General features: G+C 42.7%; 1 protein-coding gene across 1 annotated transcript in view; it reads left to right on the top strand.

The window, feature by feature from the left end:
- syne3 (spectrin repeat containing, nuclear envelope family member 3) overlaps window positions 1–16,021 on the top strand; it is a 93,553-nt gene that overhangs the window by 36,924 nt on the left and 40,608 nt on the right. Inside the window, exon 10 of the mRNA XM_079527561.1 lies at window positions 4,687–4,861. Within this exon, the coding sequence (XP_079383687.1) occupies window positions 4,687–4,861 (175 nt within the window). The remainder of the gene's footprint in view (window positions 1–4,686; window positions 4,862–16,021) is intronic.

The raw sequence follows: 16,021 nt of genomic DNA, 5'->3' as shown, positions 1-16,021 counted from the left end.
ACGAGCTTGTAGGTCTGCTATTTTTGAAAAATCGAAGAACCACTGACATAGAAACATAGCTTTTTCAGAAAACTGTCAGGATGTAGAAGACATTTTTAGAATCTGATCTCAGGTCAAAATGGGTTAATTCACCTGTTTCTAGCAGGTGCACTCTGGGTATTAACGAGCGTCACTAGTGTCAGGTGGTAACCTTGTGTGTCAAACGGTTACTTTTCAGGAAATGGGGCGGGGGGGTGATTTGCACAAAAGCTGTAGGTGGAAGGTCAAAATGGCGTAAAATCTATCCTGACGCAAATGGGGAGATGCGTCATGACCCAAGGAATATTTAGAATGTGTGCAGGGTTGATTATGTTGAATCTAGCTTGCATTAATACGATCTCTAATGGAGGATTTAGTTGACACAATGAAATAAAATGGCGCTGGTATTCAGTGTGGGGCAGATGGCCTGTCACAGCCTGATTTGGGAGACCTTTTGATTTTACGACCTACGGTTCAAGAGTTATAAGGCGAAATGTAAAGTGGGCTGTTATAGCGCCACCATGAGGCCGACTGATGTCATTCATCACATACATTTGAATAATTATTATGAACCTCCCCTCCAAGTGTTGTAGCTCCGACGGTTTCTGAGAGAACAATACTTGATGTGAGTTTTCGCATTTTCCCATGTACGTCGATGGGAAATTTTAATGCACTAATAAATTGATTATGAATCAATAATTTGTTAAAGTGAAAAGAAGGGGCTTCGTTAAGACCTCCGTAATATTCTGGTCAATGCGTGTGTGAAACGTCAGAGCGATTGGTGCAGCCAATGAGGAGCTACGACAGTGTTACAGACAGACATTCATTGTAGGTCTGCTTTTTTTGAAAAATCGTGAAAATGTGGCGCAAATCTTTTGACTATATATTCTTTCAGAGTGAACATTTTTAACTCAAATCTTTGCTTCTGAGAGGTTCCTGGAACAACATATTTTCAGATGGAGTTCAGCGGCCGATTACATATAATTTTTGGGGTCCTTGACATGAAATATTGAGAACCACTGATGGTTTTTCAGGAAATTGTCATGATTTAGTAGAATGTTTTTTTAAATTTCGACGTCAGGTCTAAATGGGTAAATACATTCCCTCGGGGGGCCTGGCCAGGAAAAATAATAATTTTTCGACCGCGGTCGAGACAATGGACCTCACAATGTCCACGCCAGACCTCCCGGTCCTTCATTGCCGCCCCCAGTTCCTGCTTACTGATGCATGTGTCCCTAGCGATGACATCAGGGAACGACGGTTTTCTACCTCTGGTCTGCTTTGAGGCAGGACTCCAGAGAAGAAGGGAAGATATAAGCTCATTGTCAGCTCTGTAGCAGTGGCCGGCAAACTGTGTTCTTCTGGATGGGACTAGTGAAGAAACACGGGGAAGGTTGGGGTACCTATGGGTGTTTCCCATTCCGCTTTTGTCCCTTGTAGTGGTTCCCTGCATGTGTTAAGTAACATATACACCCAATTTCTAAAAGCAATCGTTGCTCTCATGCAGAGATCTAGTATCTCCATACTTCAACTTTTACGTTATTTTTTGTCCTTTAACCCATTTCGACCTGAGGACGATTCTACAAATGTCTTCTAAATCCTGACAGTTTTCTGAAAAAAACCTATGTTTCTATGTCAGTCGTTCTCAAACTATTTCATGTCAAGGAGCCCCAGAATTATCTGTATTTGGCCGCCGACCCCCATCTGAAAATATGTAGTTCCAGGGACCTCCCCCAAGAAGCAAAGATTTGAGTTAAAAACGTTCTCTCTGAAAGAATATATATATATTCAAAGATATCCACCACATTTTCACGACTTTTCAAAAAAAATAGCAGACCTACAAGCTCGTAGCGCGGCACTCGGTGCCGCGCTACGAGCTTGTAGATCTGCTATTTTTCAACAGCTAAAGTATAACATAATCTTTAAAAACACAAAGGGGTTCCCGCCCAGAACGAATACCCTACTAAGTAGAACATTAGTTTAGTAGGGCCTACTAAAAGTAATGAAAATAGCCGGTCGACCAGCTCACAACACGTCGCGTTGTGAGCTTGCGGAACGGCTACCTTCGCTATTGACTTTTCTTTTTAATACAGCATTCATGAAAAGGTACAGTTTTGGTTTCCACCCGGCAGCGACGAGAACATTCTATTTTTGATTTATTCATTGTTATTGTTGCGCGTGGATATGAGGAAGCATATATATATATATATATAATATATTGGCACTGTGAACACACAGAGTGCTGCGTGCATGCTGGTACCCGCCCTTCATTTGCATAGGTCAACTGCTTGCAGCAGATGCCAGTCTAACCCCGGACAGACACCATGCAATTCTGATTTACACCTGAGGCAGCGGTGGCCGAACGGTTTGCGGAGCGGTCTTGTTATCGGAAAGGTCGCCAGTTCGAATCCCCGGACCGGCACGTTAAAATTGCCACCGCTGAAGTGCCCTTGAGCAAGGCATTGAACCCCTACCATGAAATGTTCTACAGTATGAGCAGGGTCTGGCTGTAAACAAGCATCTCGAGCTTAGTCCATTCACCCTGGGTAAACAAAGAACTTTGCTTTGCTTTGCTTTGACCATTCTACAAAATGCCTTCTAAATCCTTTTTCTGAAGAAGAAAAACCTATGTTTTTATGTCAGTCGTTCTCAAACTTTTTCATGTCAAGGAGTCGGTCGGGACCCCCAAAAATATATGCATTTGGTCGCCAACCCCCCCGTCTGAAAATGTGTTGTTCCCCCCCCCCCCCCCCCCCCCCCCTTCCCTGAAGCAAAGATTTGAAAGAATATAATTATGTTCAAAGATTTGTGCCACATTCTCATGATTTCTCAAAAATAGCAGATCACACCACCGGTGTGCAATCAACATTTTGCGAGCGCGTGTGGAATTGTATGTGGGAGTTGTTGCTGTGGTGAACTATTGCGACCTCACTTAGTTACTAACCGATTGTACGTGGTAATTTGTTCTCATTTTGGTTTATCTTGAGAACTCAAAAATAATTAAGAAAGACAGATGTTCTTCTTTTCTTTTTAATCACTGATATTCCATTTGAACTATTGTGACCTCACTTAATTACCACCTCGATTGTACTTGGGCAATTTGTTCATATCATTTGTCTTTATCTTGAGAACTCATAACTAATTAACGAAAGAAAGACAGCAACATATATTGCATTAATATGCTGGGCTGCAACATACTAATTCCTACACGGTGTTTATAACCACGCCCCCGGGCAAATGAAGTTTACTGAGGTTAAGGTTAGGTTTCTGGTTTAAGGACTTCAGTGTTTTGTACCATATACCAGGAGTTCTCAACCCGTGGGTCGCGACCCCTCGGGGGGGTCGCCAAATTATTTTAGGGGGTCCCCAAATTATTTTCAAAAAAAAAAAAAAAAAAAAAAGATTTTTTTTAAAATTTTATGTTCACGATTTTTCAAAAATAGCAGACCTACAAGCTCGTAGTGCGCCACTCGGTGGCGCGCTATGAGCTTGTAGATCTGCTATTTTTAAATAGCTAAATTATAACAATGCTTAAAACACCAAAAGGGGTTCCCGCCCAAAATGGTTTAAGGTTATTGTAGCAGTCAATTTATATTGGGGGTCGGGAGGGGGCGGGGCGGGGGTCCCGAGACGTTGCCAAAGTATTTCCGGGGGTCCCCGGCCAAAAACGTTGAGAACCCCTGGGCCCTGCCATATACTATTGTATGAGTACAGAACAAAGATTGTTTGCTTTCGCCATCTTTGTTGAAGAAGAGTCTGGGCAATTAAGATTTAGTCTTACTAACTAGAAGTACTAAAAGTTTCTCAATCTTATATTTAGATTTAGTCTGGCTTAATCTAGTCACCTCTGAGGTAGGTTTCTGGAGGTCTAATGGTGCATTTATGTAGCGCAGGGATGTCAAACTCAAATACACAGTGGGCCAAAATAAAGAAATCGGTCGATGTCGAGGGCCGGACTGTGCTTCAACACACGGGCACCGGCAAACAGCAAAAAAGTAAATGCATTTAAAACTGAAAATGCATTATTATTAAGCTCAGTTTCCTGTTCTATGATCCTCACCAAGCACTGATTTCATAGTATGTGATATGTGCCAATGCACTCGCAGTGAATTGTCGGACTTGTAGTATTATGGTGGTCCGTGCAATATACCAGGGCCAGGGCCAGTTCTAATACTAATTCAATATCATCCCGCGGGCCAAAGATAATTCATCCACGGGCCTGATTTGGCCCCCGGGCCTTGAGTTTGACATAAATGATGTAGCGCTTTTATCCAAAGTGCTTTACATAGAGTGTGTATTTCATTCACCCATTCACACACATATTCACACACCGATGGCGGAGCAAACAATTCAAGGGACCAACTTGCTCACCGGGAGCAATTTGGGGTTCAGTGTCTTGCTCAAGGACACTTCGACACTAATATAAGGCCCTCATTTATCTACGTGATTTACGCCCAAAAATGTGCGTACGCCAAGAACACCGCAATTTTCGCCATTTATCATTCCAGCATCACTGACTAGTATGAACTTTTTTTTTTGGCTGGGCCGGAAATGCTTTGGCCATGTCTCGCGACCTTCCCCTTGTCGTGTGTGTGTGTCGCGCTGACCTTCCCCTTGTCGTGTGTGTGTGTGTGTGTGTGTGTGTGTGTGTGTGTGTGTGTCTCGCAGTGTGAAGTGTCGCGCCACCAGGCTGTGCGCGGAGGCGGAGGCAGGGCTGAGGCAGGTCCTCCAGGACCCGCTGCACGTCTACGCCCAGTGGAGTCACATGGTCTCCCAGGTCCTGGAAGCTTCCGCCGACGTCACCGAGTTCTCACACATCGCCATGCTGGTTCAGAACATTGAGGTAAATACGTGCACGCACGCGCGCGCGCACACACACACACACACACTCAAACACATAATTAAATGTATGTGTTCTGGGGGGGAGGGGGGGCAGTGCAGCCTTCAGTCAATGAATCAGTCGGTCATATCAGAAGCGATTCCGTGTTCTCCAATCTCCACACTGTATGTTATGTAATGTACGAGCTCTTTACTGGTGGTGAGAAAAGTACTCGATCCCAGTACTTGAGTCAAAGTACAGGTGTGCACTCCTGCCTGCTCCTGGACTCTGGTCAAACATTACTCAACATTACATAACTGCAAGTGAAAGTCACATTAGTGCTTAAAATACTGGAGTAATTACACCGAAAATTACACTTGAACCATGCATGCCTCTAGCCCAGGAAATAATTCCCCGTTCATTTTCCCCATAGGCTTTTCAGAAAGTATTTATTTAAAGACGTTTACGGCCGCGGACAAAGCCAACTGGAGTTGTGGCAAACAACACTTTTTTGTTTTGTTTTGCTTCTTACTAATTATTTGATGAATGATTATTTGATTGATTATTTATTTGAATGATTATTTGATGAAATGAACAGGGAATTATTTTTTGGGCCACTCGTCGTTCTGAAAGGGGGCGGGACTGCGACGCTAGTCTATTCTGGGGCGATCATTAAGACAAAATAAATAGCTACAAGCTCGTTGTGAGCTTTTTTTGCGAAGAGATTTGGTGTAGAAAGTACAAAGAAAGTGTTGGTTCTGTAGGTCTACAGAACCGGTACTCAAAAAGTACTTGCTTTTTAGATCACTTACGTATTTGTGACTCAATTTGACTGAGGGGCTGCCATTGGAGTTTCTTTTGAATTTTCGTTTTTTCATGTCTTATGAAAGCAGGGAGTCATAGCTTCAAATTTGACATATTGGTTGTTCAGTTTGACCCACCAGTTTTGGAGATATGGCGTATAGAGTGATGTCTTGCAGAAAACAGCGAGTTGAGCAAACAGGCTTGAAAGGTTCACTTCTGTGGTCTCTAACATTACACCTAGCTACATGTTTAAGCATTTATTTCATATTTACATGTCGATTTCAGCTCTGACACTTATTTCAGACATGCTCTAGTATGTGAAGAGTCTGCCTGTGCTATTTACTCATTTTTTATTTAAAAAAAAAAGTTTTTCTCCTCTGTTGAAAAGTTGGAGTTTGCGCGATGGCAGGCTCTCAGTCAAATCTGGTCACATAATATGTGACCAGATTTGACTGAGAGCCTGCCATTTCGGATACATATGCCTTTTACGTCACCATATTATGGTGACGTAAAAGGCATATGTATCCGAAAGTACAAATACTCAAGTAAAGTACCGATACAAAAACATTACTTTAACAGGTTGTGAGCCCAAGAAGTCCACAGACGTCCTGGGAAATCCCGCTATGTAGTGCCCAAGACGTCTGTGGACGTCTTAGCAAACAAATAAATAAAATTAATGTAAAAAGTGGGCACCCTGGGTTACTATTTTGAAAGTGTTGCGTGGGCACACAATGTGTTAATACAGTACTACAGTGTACATGTACTAATCCACTGGCTTTTACCTTCCAGCAGTACTGTACACGCAACCATTTTCAAAATTAATTATCGCGCCTGCTTTCATTTCCACTTTAATGGAGCTTGTGGGGCTGTAGGGGTTGTTGTGATAGCTTTATGATGTTCTTAACTTCTTATCACCGCTGCTCGTGTAATATGTGTGAAATATGAGCAATAATGTGTAATGTGCAATAACCCATTTTGACCTGAGATCAGATTCTAAAAATGTCTTCTACATCCTGACAGTTTTCTGAAAAAGCCATGTTTCGATGTCAGTCGTTCTTCGATTTTTCAAAAAAAAAAGCAGACCTACAAGCTCGTAGCGCGCCACTCGGTGGCGCGCTACGAGCTTGTAGATCTGCTATTTTTCAATAGCTAAAGCATAACATAATGCTAACACCAAAAGGGGTTCCCGCACAGAATGGGATAATGTGTAAATTGTAGGGCTGTCCCCGACTAAGGATTTGTATAGTCGAAATTAATATGAATAAATTTGCTGTTAGTCGACTGATAGTCGACTGAACACCCCCCTGCACCCCCCCCCCCCCCCCCCCCCCCCCCCAAAAAACAAACACACATTTGCATTAAGGTTGGGCGATAAGCTCTCAAGGCGCCGCGTCCTGCCTGTTTTTGCAGCGCCGTTCGCTACGCGTTGAGAGCTTGTAGATCCGTCTATTTTTGCAGCGCACCTGCGCAGCTGCAAGCCAAGCTAACATCACAACCACTGGCTGGTGACAGTGTTGTTAGCCGCAGCAACATGTAGCCTGCCCTGGTAACTTCTCCTCCTCCCCGGAGAACTCTTGCCTCCCCGCACCGTCGGGGAGGCTGATCCACAAGCTCTCAAGGCATCGCGTCCTGCCTGTTTTTGCAGCGCCGTTCGCTACGCGTTGAGAGCTTGTAGATCTGTCTATTTTTGCAGCGCTGGTGTCGGGGTTCGTTCACGTTGTCAATAAAAAAATAACCTAGATTACAGGCGGAGATGAAGTTCAATCAGTGGGTTGAATCAGTAGCTACGCGCTAAGCTAACGATCCCCGACCCTACACTAACACTAGCAGCCTGTTTTTTATTTTCCCCCCGACTTCACGGGTGGCGCATTGGGATTGTGATGAGACACGAGACAGCAGTGTGCATTCTGTTGTGACTGTATATTATTAAACTGCATGGGTCTGGACTCCGGAGCATAAACAACATGTAGGCTACAGTACAGTAGCCTCCCTCGGCTCGGTCCCTCCCAGCCTTTACTCTGGCTGCCAGAGTGTTCCCCGATGCTGCGGTGCGGGGACTGGGAGCATACCATTATGGAGGAGGGGTTTTCCACCCGGCCCAAAAGAAAAAAATCGTCCCGACTGTTTTTTTTTTTTTTTTTTTGGTGAACATCGACTGAGAGGTTGTCAGTCGACTGAGACCCGTTCCGATCGATTAGTCGACTATTTGACTAATCGAGGTCAGCCCTAGTAAATTGTGCTTGCTATAGTACGTGCGTGCTGCATTGTTTATATGTCTTGTACGACTAGCATGGAGGCAGCTTCAGTATATGCAGCATTCTAGCGTTTAAATAGTTTATTTTACTAGAGGCTAGAGCTGGGCAATATGACTTCAAATCAATAATTGAAGTCACGATTATTTCAAACTTTGACTGAATATCTATATTTTTTTTACGTGAAAATTGCAGATTTACAACGTGTTGCATGATCGTGGCTGCTATCTGTCCATCTTCACTATTTCCGTACGCCACCATTTCTTCCAACGAAGTAATAGTAGTGGTTAATCAGACCCGATTATAAAAATAATCTCTTTGAATTGTTTAATTTCATTGTTGACTAAAACTAAGACAAAACATGTTTTCACTGACGAAAACTAAATGGAAACTAAATGAAAACTAAGCTATGATGACTAAAACTAAATGTTTTGACAATTTGGTCAACACCTAAAAACTAGACTAAAATGCTAGGAAGGGGACTAGTGGACAAGAGATCCAGTATAAGTCATTTTACACTTGGTTGCATGCTGAAAATAGCAGATCTACAAGCTCACAACGCGTCAGCGCGACGCATTGTGAGCGTGTAGATCGGCTATTTTCAGCAAGTGTAAAATCAGTCATTACGACAACATCAAGACCCGCCAAAATACATTTTAGTCGACTAAATCAACTGTAGATTTAGTCGACTAAAATCTTATGACATTTAGTCGACTAAAACTAGACTAACACTAAAACATTCCAGGTGACTAAAATGTGACTACAACTAAATGAAAACTATTCAAGAGACTATGACTAAAACTAAAATCAAAATTTGCTGCCAAAAACAACACGTTCACAGTCTTCACTTGTACAGCATATCGCAGATGAGGCAGTGTGTTCTTCTAGCAAAAAACAAACTCTTTGGAAACACGATAGGAATGCATTCGTAAGTAACACTGTCCCGGAGACTCCTCAGAGATCAAATAATGGTGCCGAGCTTGACCTGACCCCTCCGCCGTAATTGCTAGGAACAAAGAACTAACAGACTGCGGGGTTTCCTATACGTAATTCAATAAGATAGTGAAATCGCATCAGGTCGTTGCTTCCAGGGCTGAGGAAATCTAATTCAGGCTCCCGTTATTGCCGGCCCACGGATGAGCAACATGGCCACTGCAGACAAAATGATCAGACAGACAGACAGACAGACTGACAGACAGACAGCACACCTACAGTTGGGTGCCACTGATGGGGGGGGTCCCTGGAACTATATATTTTCAGATGGGGATCGGCGGCCAAATTCATATAGTTTTTGACATGAAAATGTTTGAGAACCACTGATATAGAAACATGGGTTTTTCAGAAAACTGATATTTGTGACCACATTTGACTGAGAGACTGCCATTGGATTTTTTAGAATTTTTGTTTTTTCATGTCATATGAAAGCAGGGAATCATAGCTTCAAATTGACATATTGGTTGTTCAGTTTGACCCACCAGTTTTGGAGATATGGCTTATAGAGTAATGTCTTGCAGAAAACAGCGAGTTGAGAAAACAGGCTTGAAAGGTTCACTTCTGTGGTCTCTAACATTACACCTAGCTACATGTTTAAGCATTTATTTCATATTTACATGTCGATTTCAGCTCTGACACTTATTTCAGACATGCTCTAGTATGTGAAGAGTCTGCCTGTGCTATTAACTCATTTTGAAAAAAAAAAAAAAAAAAAGGATTCTCCTCTGGTGAAAAGCTGGAATGTGCGCGATGGCAGGCTCTCAGTCAAATCTGGTCACATTTGTAGAATCCTTCCCAGGTCATATACCATATTGCGGCCCGCGAGGACCAACTGTCTGGCCCGCACCATCCAGCATAAATAGAAATAAATAAAACACCGGCCCACCCACGGTGTGAACTGCGAATTCCATTCCCACAACACACAACAACCTGAATTGCTCTTTCTGTTTCATGTTTGCAGTTGCACTCAGGAGGAATTTGTCTTTGAGGCTGAAGGTTTCAGTGCTGAATTCTGGCAATATTAAAAAATATAAAGTTTGTTCAAAGTTCTCAAAGAATATAGTAAGCCTTGTGGTAGGAGCCTATCTCCTGTCTCATATGCCCTGGACATGACGCTACTACTACCTTTTTCCACTGACGAAAACTAAATGAAAACTAAGCTATGATGACTAAGTCTAAATATACTGACAATTTTGTCAACAAATCAAAACTAGACTAAAATGTTAGGAAGGGACTAGTGGACAAGAGATACAGTATAAGTCTTTTAAACTTGGTTGCATGCTAAAAATAGCAGATCTAAAAGTAGATCGGCTATTTTCAGCAAGTGTAAAAACAGTCATTACGGCGGCATCAAGGCCCGCCAAAACACATTTTTTTTGTCGACTAAATCAACCGTAGATTTAGTCGATTATAGATAGGCAGGGCTGCACACAACTTGGTCTAGTACTCAGAGGAGCACCTGGAGAAGTTACTTGGTACTCCAAAATGCGGCTCCCGGATGGATAAAAGAGGGATGCATGAATAACTTATAGAAAAACTATATTTATTGGATAGGTGGGGACTGGCGAGTCAATGGAGGGTATTGCAACTCTAGATTCATACCGCAACATACCATTATAAAAAAAAATGCATATTCTAATAAAAACAACGTAATACTTCCTAAGGATAATATGAGCATCAAAGCAATATTTAGGTACTTTAAAAATATATATATATATATATATAAATAGCCGATCTACTAGCTCACAACGTGTTGTGGAGGCGACACGTTGTGAGCTAGCTTGCAGATCAGCTATTTGTTTAACATACACGTCGTACGGCGAAGCATACGTCAGGCTTCCCTTTTGTTTTTACCGAGGCAACGTACAGTCAGACTCAGACAGTTAGACACACATGGCTCCTCGGTGCAAAAATAAAGAGTGTACACTACCCGACTTTACGATAATAAGGGACAGTATGTTGGGATATGGTGTTGTCATGTTGACAGTGGCGGACCCCCCCCCAACAAACTGTCATATGTTTTTATACAACATTAAACCACGCAAAAATTGGTGGAACTGAACCACACTCATATCAGATCAGGCTCTGTAATATCCCAGCTATGCTGCACCGGCGGGGACTAAACACACGCAGCGCACGCAGCGCACGCACGCACACACACACACACACACACACACTCAAGTGGCTCCACAGCGCACAGCCACATGAGACTCGGCCACACACACACTGTGGGCACGGACAACCACAAGTCCTGAAGTCCACAACCATAGCCTATAAAACGATCAATCATCAATAAACTGCGTCGCATCGCGATCGCATGTATATAAATATTATATATAAAGATTCTTACCATGGCTGCCTGCATCATACCAATGGTCGACCCTGCAAGCTTTTCTTGAAGTCCTTCCTTCTCGAAAAATGCTTTGACTGTAAATCCACCACTAAATCTGTTTCTTCTCCTCCTTCAGCCGTTTTCCGCGTTTGTTTGTGAGTTAAATCTATTTAGCTCCTCAATCAACCCACATATGGGAACTCGCGCAGAAAGTTTGAAAGACCCAGTTCTCTTTTCTCATTTGACAATATTTCCCCCAGCAATGGGATCCAAGCAAGACGTTTACGTCACCAAAGGCCTGCTAGCTGGCGCTGGAACTTGAAAGAAACGCCCAGCAGGGCAAACTCGAAATCTGATTGGCTAAGGAACCTGTCAATCTCTATATTGCTCCCCATTCATTTCAACAGCAAGGGGATTCACTGGAGTTTCTGCAGGCCTCCCGGTAGAGAATTTTACCCGGAGACAACACAAGGGAATAATCTCATTGGTTAAAAAAAACCAAGGGCTGTTGTACCTGCACAGAATGGAAGCAGAGCATCCAGCCTGTCTGAGTGAGAAACAGTGCAGTGGCAGCGAAATAAATATAATATTATAATTATATATAATATTATAGATAATATAATATTTTTTTAAAATAAAAACTTATTATAAAATAAAATAAATTTCTGCATCAGGCAAGTGGGCCTGCAGAGAAGGCCTTGCTGGCCCTGACGGCACACCACTGCATGTTGATAAGCTTCATGTTGTGCAGGCTGCAGCAGCAGTGCCAGTCCGCAATGCTTTGCACTCTTCCCACTGTCGGAACTAAAACCTGTACCCGTAAAAGGTCAGTGGCCGGTGCCTATAAGCCAGACCGAATCACGACAGTGTGATTTGAGTCTGGCTTATTAGCCAGGCTACGGTGCCTAGGCTGTGAGAGACGGCATCGCACACGAGCAACTTGCTCCAGCACCCGGAAAACAAACATAAGCACAGCGGCGAATGGGAAGAGTGCAAAGCATCCAAAGCATCCCCTTTTACAACTTTTACTTTTTAGTTTGCTCCACATCTGAAACGGAGAAGCCGAACCATTTGTGTCAGGATTTCTCAGTAGTACACTCCTGTCAACCGAACCGCCCTCCTCCCAGCAGCGAGCAGCGAGCAGCATGGAAATGGAAATGGATCCTCCCTCGTTTGAGTAAGGACGCGCTGTGATTGGCCACAATGGCCAGTGCACTTGTGCAAGACGTACTTTGATTGGCAGTCGGTGGGAAATGCTCTCGCTACAGATTGTACTAGTATTCTGGCCATAGTAATCATTCTAGGCGGCCCCAGCAGGCGGTACGCAGAAGCGCTTCCCGGCGCTTGATTGACAGCGCATAATTAATTTTGACGACGCATGCGCACTGTCTGTGTGCAGCCCTGTAGATAGGGTCCCTTTTGTATAGTCTTTGGTATGACAACAACCCTAAAAAAATTAATAAAAAAAGCCTTGACAATTCTTTTACATTTCTTTAAAAAAATAAAGCCCTCAAAGTGTTCAAAATAAATAATTAAAAAAACCATCGACTGAATCAATTCGTCATCAATGGTGGGGTGCTAATGCGTTGCGACGCGACCAAGTGGTCGGCTTGTACATCGTCTACTTTCTGTACTTTTCACTCATCACGGTCGAGGCAGAGGTTTGAAATAATAACTTGAGATCATATTGATTTGAAGTCCTATCGACCTCGGATGCGGTGAGGAAGGACACTGTGAACGTGCATCGTTTTCTGCAACAGGTTGGATTTCTTGAGCAGAGTAGAGTCCTCTGTTCCTAAAAAAACCCCCCTCAAACTACTGCTTTGTTTTTTTCACCCCGACTTGATCTCCATGCTCCTCTTTAAGTTGTACGGATACACTTTTGGCTGAAATCTGTTATTTTTGTGTTGTTCTCCTCTGCCTTCAACACGATTTACCTGCAGTACGCTCCTCCCTTTCATCGTCTCTGACTCGCTTTACAATGTTTTGGTGGTTTTCTTTGGCTTTCTGTTGTATTTGTTTTCTTTCATTTTGGAGAGAGGGGTGCAACGGGCATTTGTTTTCCGACATACCAATAGTCGGACAGTCATGAGTCCGACACCCTAACCCAAACACTAACCTAACCGCACGTGAACGCCACGGGTGATTTGTAACCCACAACACGCGTGATTTGTTACCGGCAACACATGTCAGGAGCCACGGCTGATTTGTAACCCACAACACAGGTGATTTGTAACGAGCATCACGGGTGCTTTGTAACCGGCAACACATGTCAGGAGCCACAGTGTTGTCGGACTAATGACTGATGGACTCTTGGTATGGAGAGAGAGAGAGAGAGAGAGAGAGATTTTAAAGTCGGATCCAATGTAGTTATTCTTTAGTCACAAGCTCTTAATATTTATGAAACCCAACAGACATACTTGACCTTGTTCGCTTCCACTTTCATGTTTGCATTTACAGTTTGCTGACAGACACACAACTGCAGTCTCATTTCTCTCCAAAAGCCCTTGAATATGATGGAATATGATTAAGGGTTACTGTGATTATGGTAAGCTAACATTTCATGTCACACACACCATACAGTAAAAACTCCTGTTTTTTAATACAAAAGGAAAGAAAAGAAAGGATAGTACCGATATTTTTTCGATATTACTTTTGTATGCATTTATCGGTCAATAATATCGGAAGGCCGATAATAATTATGGGACATCCCTACCAGTTTCGATTTTGACAGCACATTTTTATTTTAGTTTTAGTCACATTTTAGTCACCTGGAATGTTTTAGTCTTGGTCTAGTTTTTGTCGACTAAATATCGTAGGATTTTAGTCGACTAAAATGTATTTTGGCGGGCCTTGATGCCGTCGTAATGGCTGATTTTACACTTGCTGAAAATAGCCGATCTACAAGTCCACAATGTGTCGCGCTGCTACGCGTTGTGAGCTTGTAGATCTGCTATTTTCAGCATGAAACCAAGTGTAAGATGACTTGTGTCTTTTACCTCTACTGGATCTCTTGTCCACTAGTCCCTTCCTAACATTAAATGTTAGGAAGGGACTAGTGGACAAGAGATCTCAGTTTGAGATCCAATATTGACAATTTCTAAAAAATAAATTAGAAATTGTCAATACATTTAGTCTTAGTTTTAGTCACCGTAGCTTAGTTTTCATTTAGTTTTCGTCAGTGGAAAAAGGTAGTCGACGAACATTTTTCGTCATAGTCGACAAAATCAACAGGTCTCTCCTTCTCCTTACTAAACAGAGGATGCATTTTCAGGTCGGGATACCTCTTTTATCCAATCAGGAGAGAGAACTTAAACAAGTGAAATTGGAAGTTATGGCACTAAGAAATGAGCAGACTAATGATGAGCAACTGGAACACTGGAATTTAGGCTGATAAATGGGTTGTCTTTGCTGACATTTCTCAATCCAGCTGAAAATGTATTTTCTGTTTATTAACCCATTCTGGGCGGGAACCCCTTTTGGTGTTTTAAGCATTTTGTTATACTTTAGCTATTGAAAAATAGCAGATCTACAAGCTCATAGCGCGGCACCGAGTGCCTAGATCTGCTATTTTTGAGAAATCATGAAAATGTGGCTCAAATCTTTGAATATATATACGTTTTTAACTCAAATCTGGGGGCGTCCCTGGAACAACATATGTTCAGATGGGGCTCGGCAGCCAATTGCATATAATTTTGGGGGTCCTTGACATGAAAATGTTTGACGACATAGAAAACGGAGGTTTTTCAGAAAACTGTCAGGATTCAGACGACATTTGTAGAACCGTCCTCGGGGCTAAATGGGTTAAAGAGCTGGAGAACACTTACAGCAATGATTACTATCGGAAAATAGTGCTTTAACAAACTGTCTTACCCTTTATCCCATTCTGGGCGGGAACCCCTTTTGGTGTTTCAAGCATCATGTTATACTTTAGCTATTGAAAAATAGCAGATCTACAAGCTCATAGTGTGGCACCGAGTGCCGCGCTACGAGCTTGTAGGTCTGCTATTTTTGAAAAAACGTGAAAATGTGGTGCAAATCTTTGAATATATATTCTTTCGGAGCGAACGTTTTTAACTCAAATCTTTGTTTCTGGGGAGGTCCCTGGAACAAATTCAGATGGGGGTCGGTGGCCAATTACATATAATTGTGGGGGTCCTTGAGATGAAAATGTTTGAGAACGACTGACATAGAAACATGTTTTTTTTCCAGAAAACTGTCAGGATTTAGAAGACATTTGTACAATCGTCCTCGGGTCCAAATGGGTTAATGCCTTACGTTGTCATATGAGAGTGTTGCACAGCAGTAATGAACAGAGCAGATCTACAAGCTCACAACGCGTGTCATACGAGAGTGTTGCACAGCAGTATTGAACAGAGCAGATCTACAAGCTCACAACGCGTGTCATACGAGAGTGTTGCACAGCAGTAATGAACAGAGCAGATCTACAAGCTCACAACGCGTGTCATACGAGAGTGTTGCACAGCAGTAATGAACAGAGCAGAACAACTGAACGCTTGTAGATCTTCTGTTTTCATTAGTTTATTTGATTGTTTATGAATTTGAAATATAAAAAAAAGCTACGGTTTTGGACATAAGGTTTCCACCCGACAGCGACGGTGATATAGCCAAACATGTCGTGCGCAATACACACGCACACACACGGCACACACACACACGACCTCAGAACCACACAGACTACAAATTAAGACACCCAAGTAAACAATCAAATTGGGTAGCTTTGGTGGGGGACGACAGACATGCATTTGTTCCCATCAATCTGTTGCGCTGAGGCTGTTCACT

The sequence above is a fragment of the Electrona antarctica genome (assembly GCF_951216825.1).
Source record: "Electrona antarctica genome assembly, chromosome: 18".
Classification (NCBI taxonomy): domain Eukaryota; kingdom Metazoa; phylum Chordata; class Actinopteri; order Myctophiformes; family Myctophidae; genus Electrona; species Electrona antarctica.
Note: the sequence above shows the minus strand (reverse complement) of the source record. Positions and strands in the feature narration are given on the sequence as shown.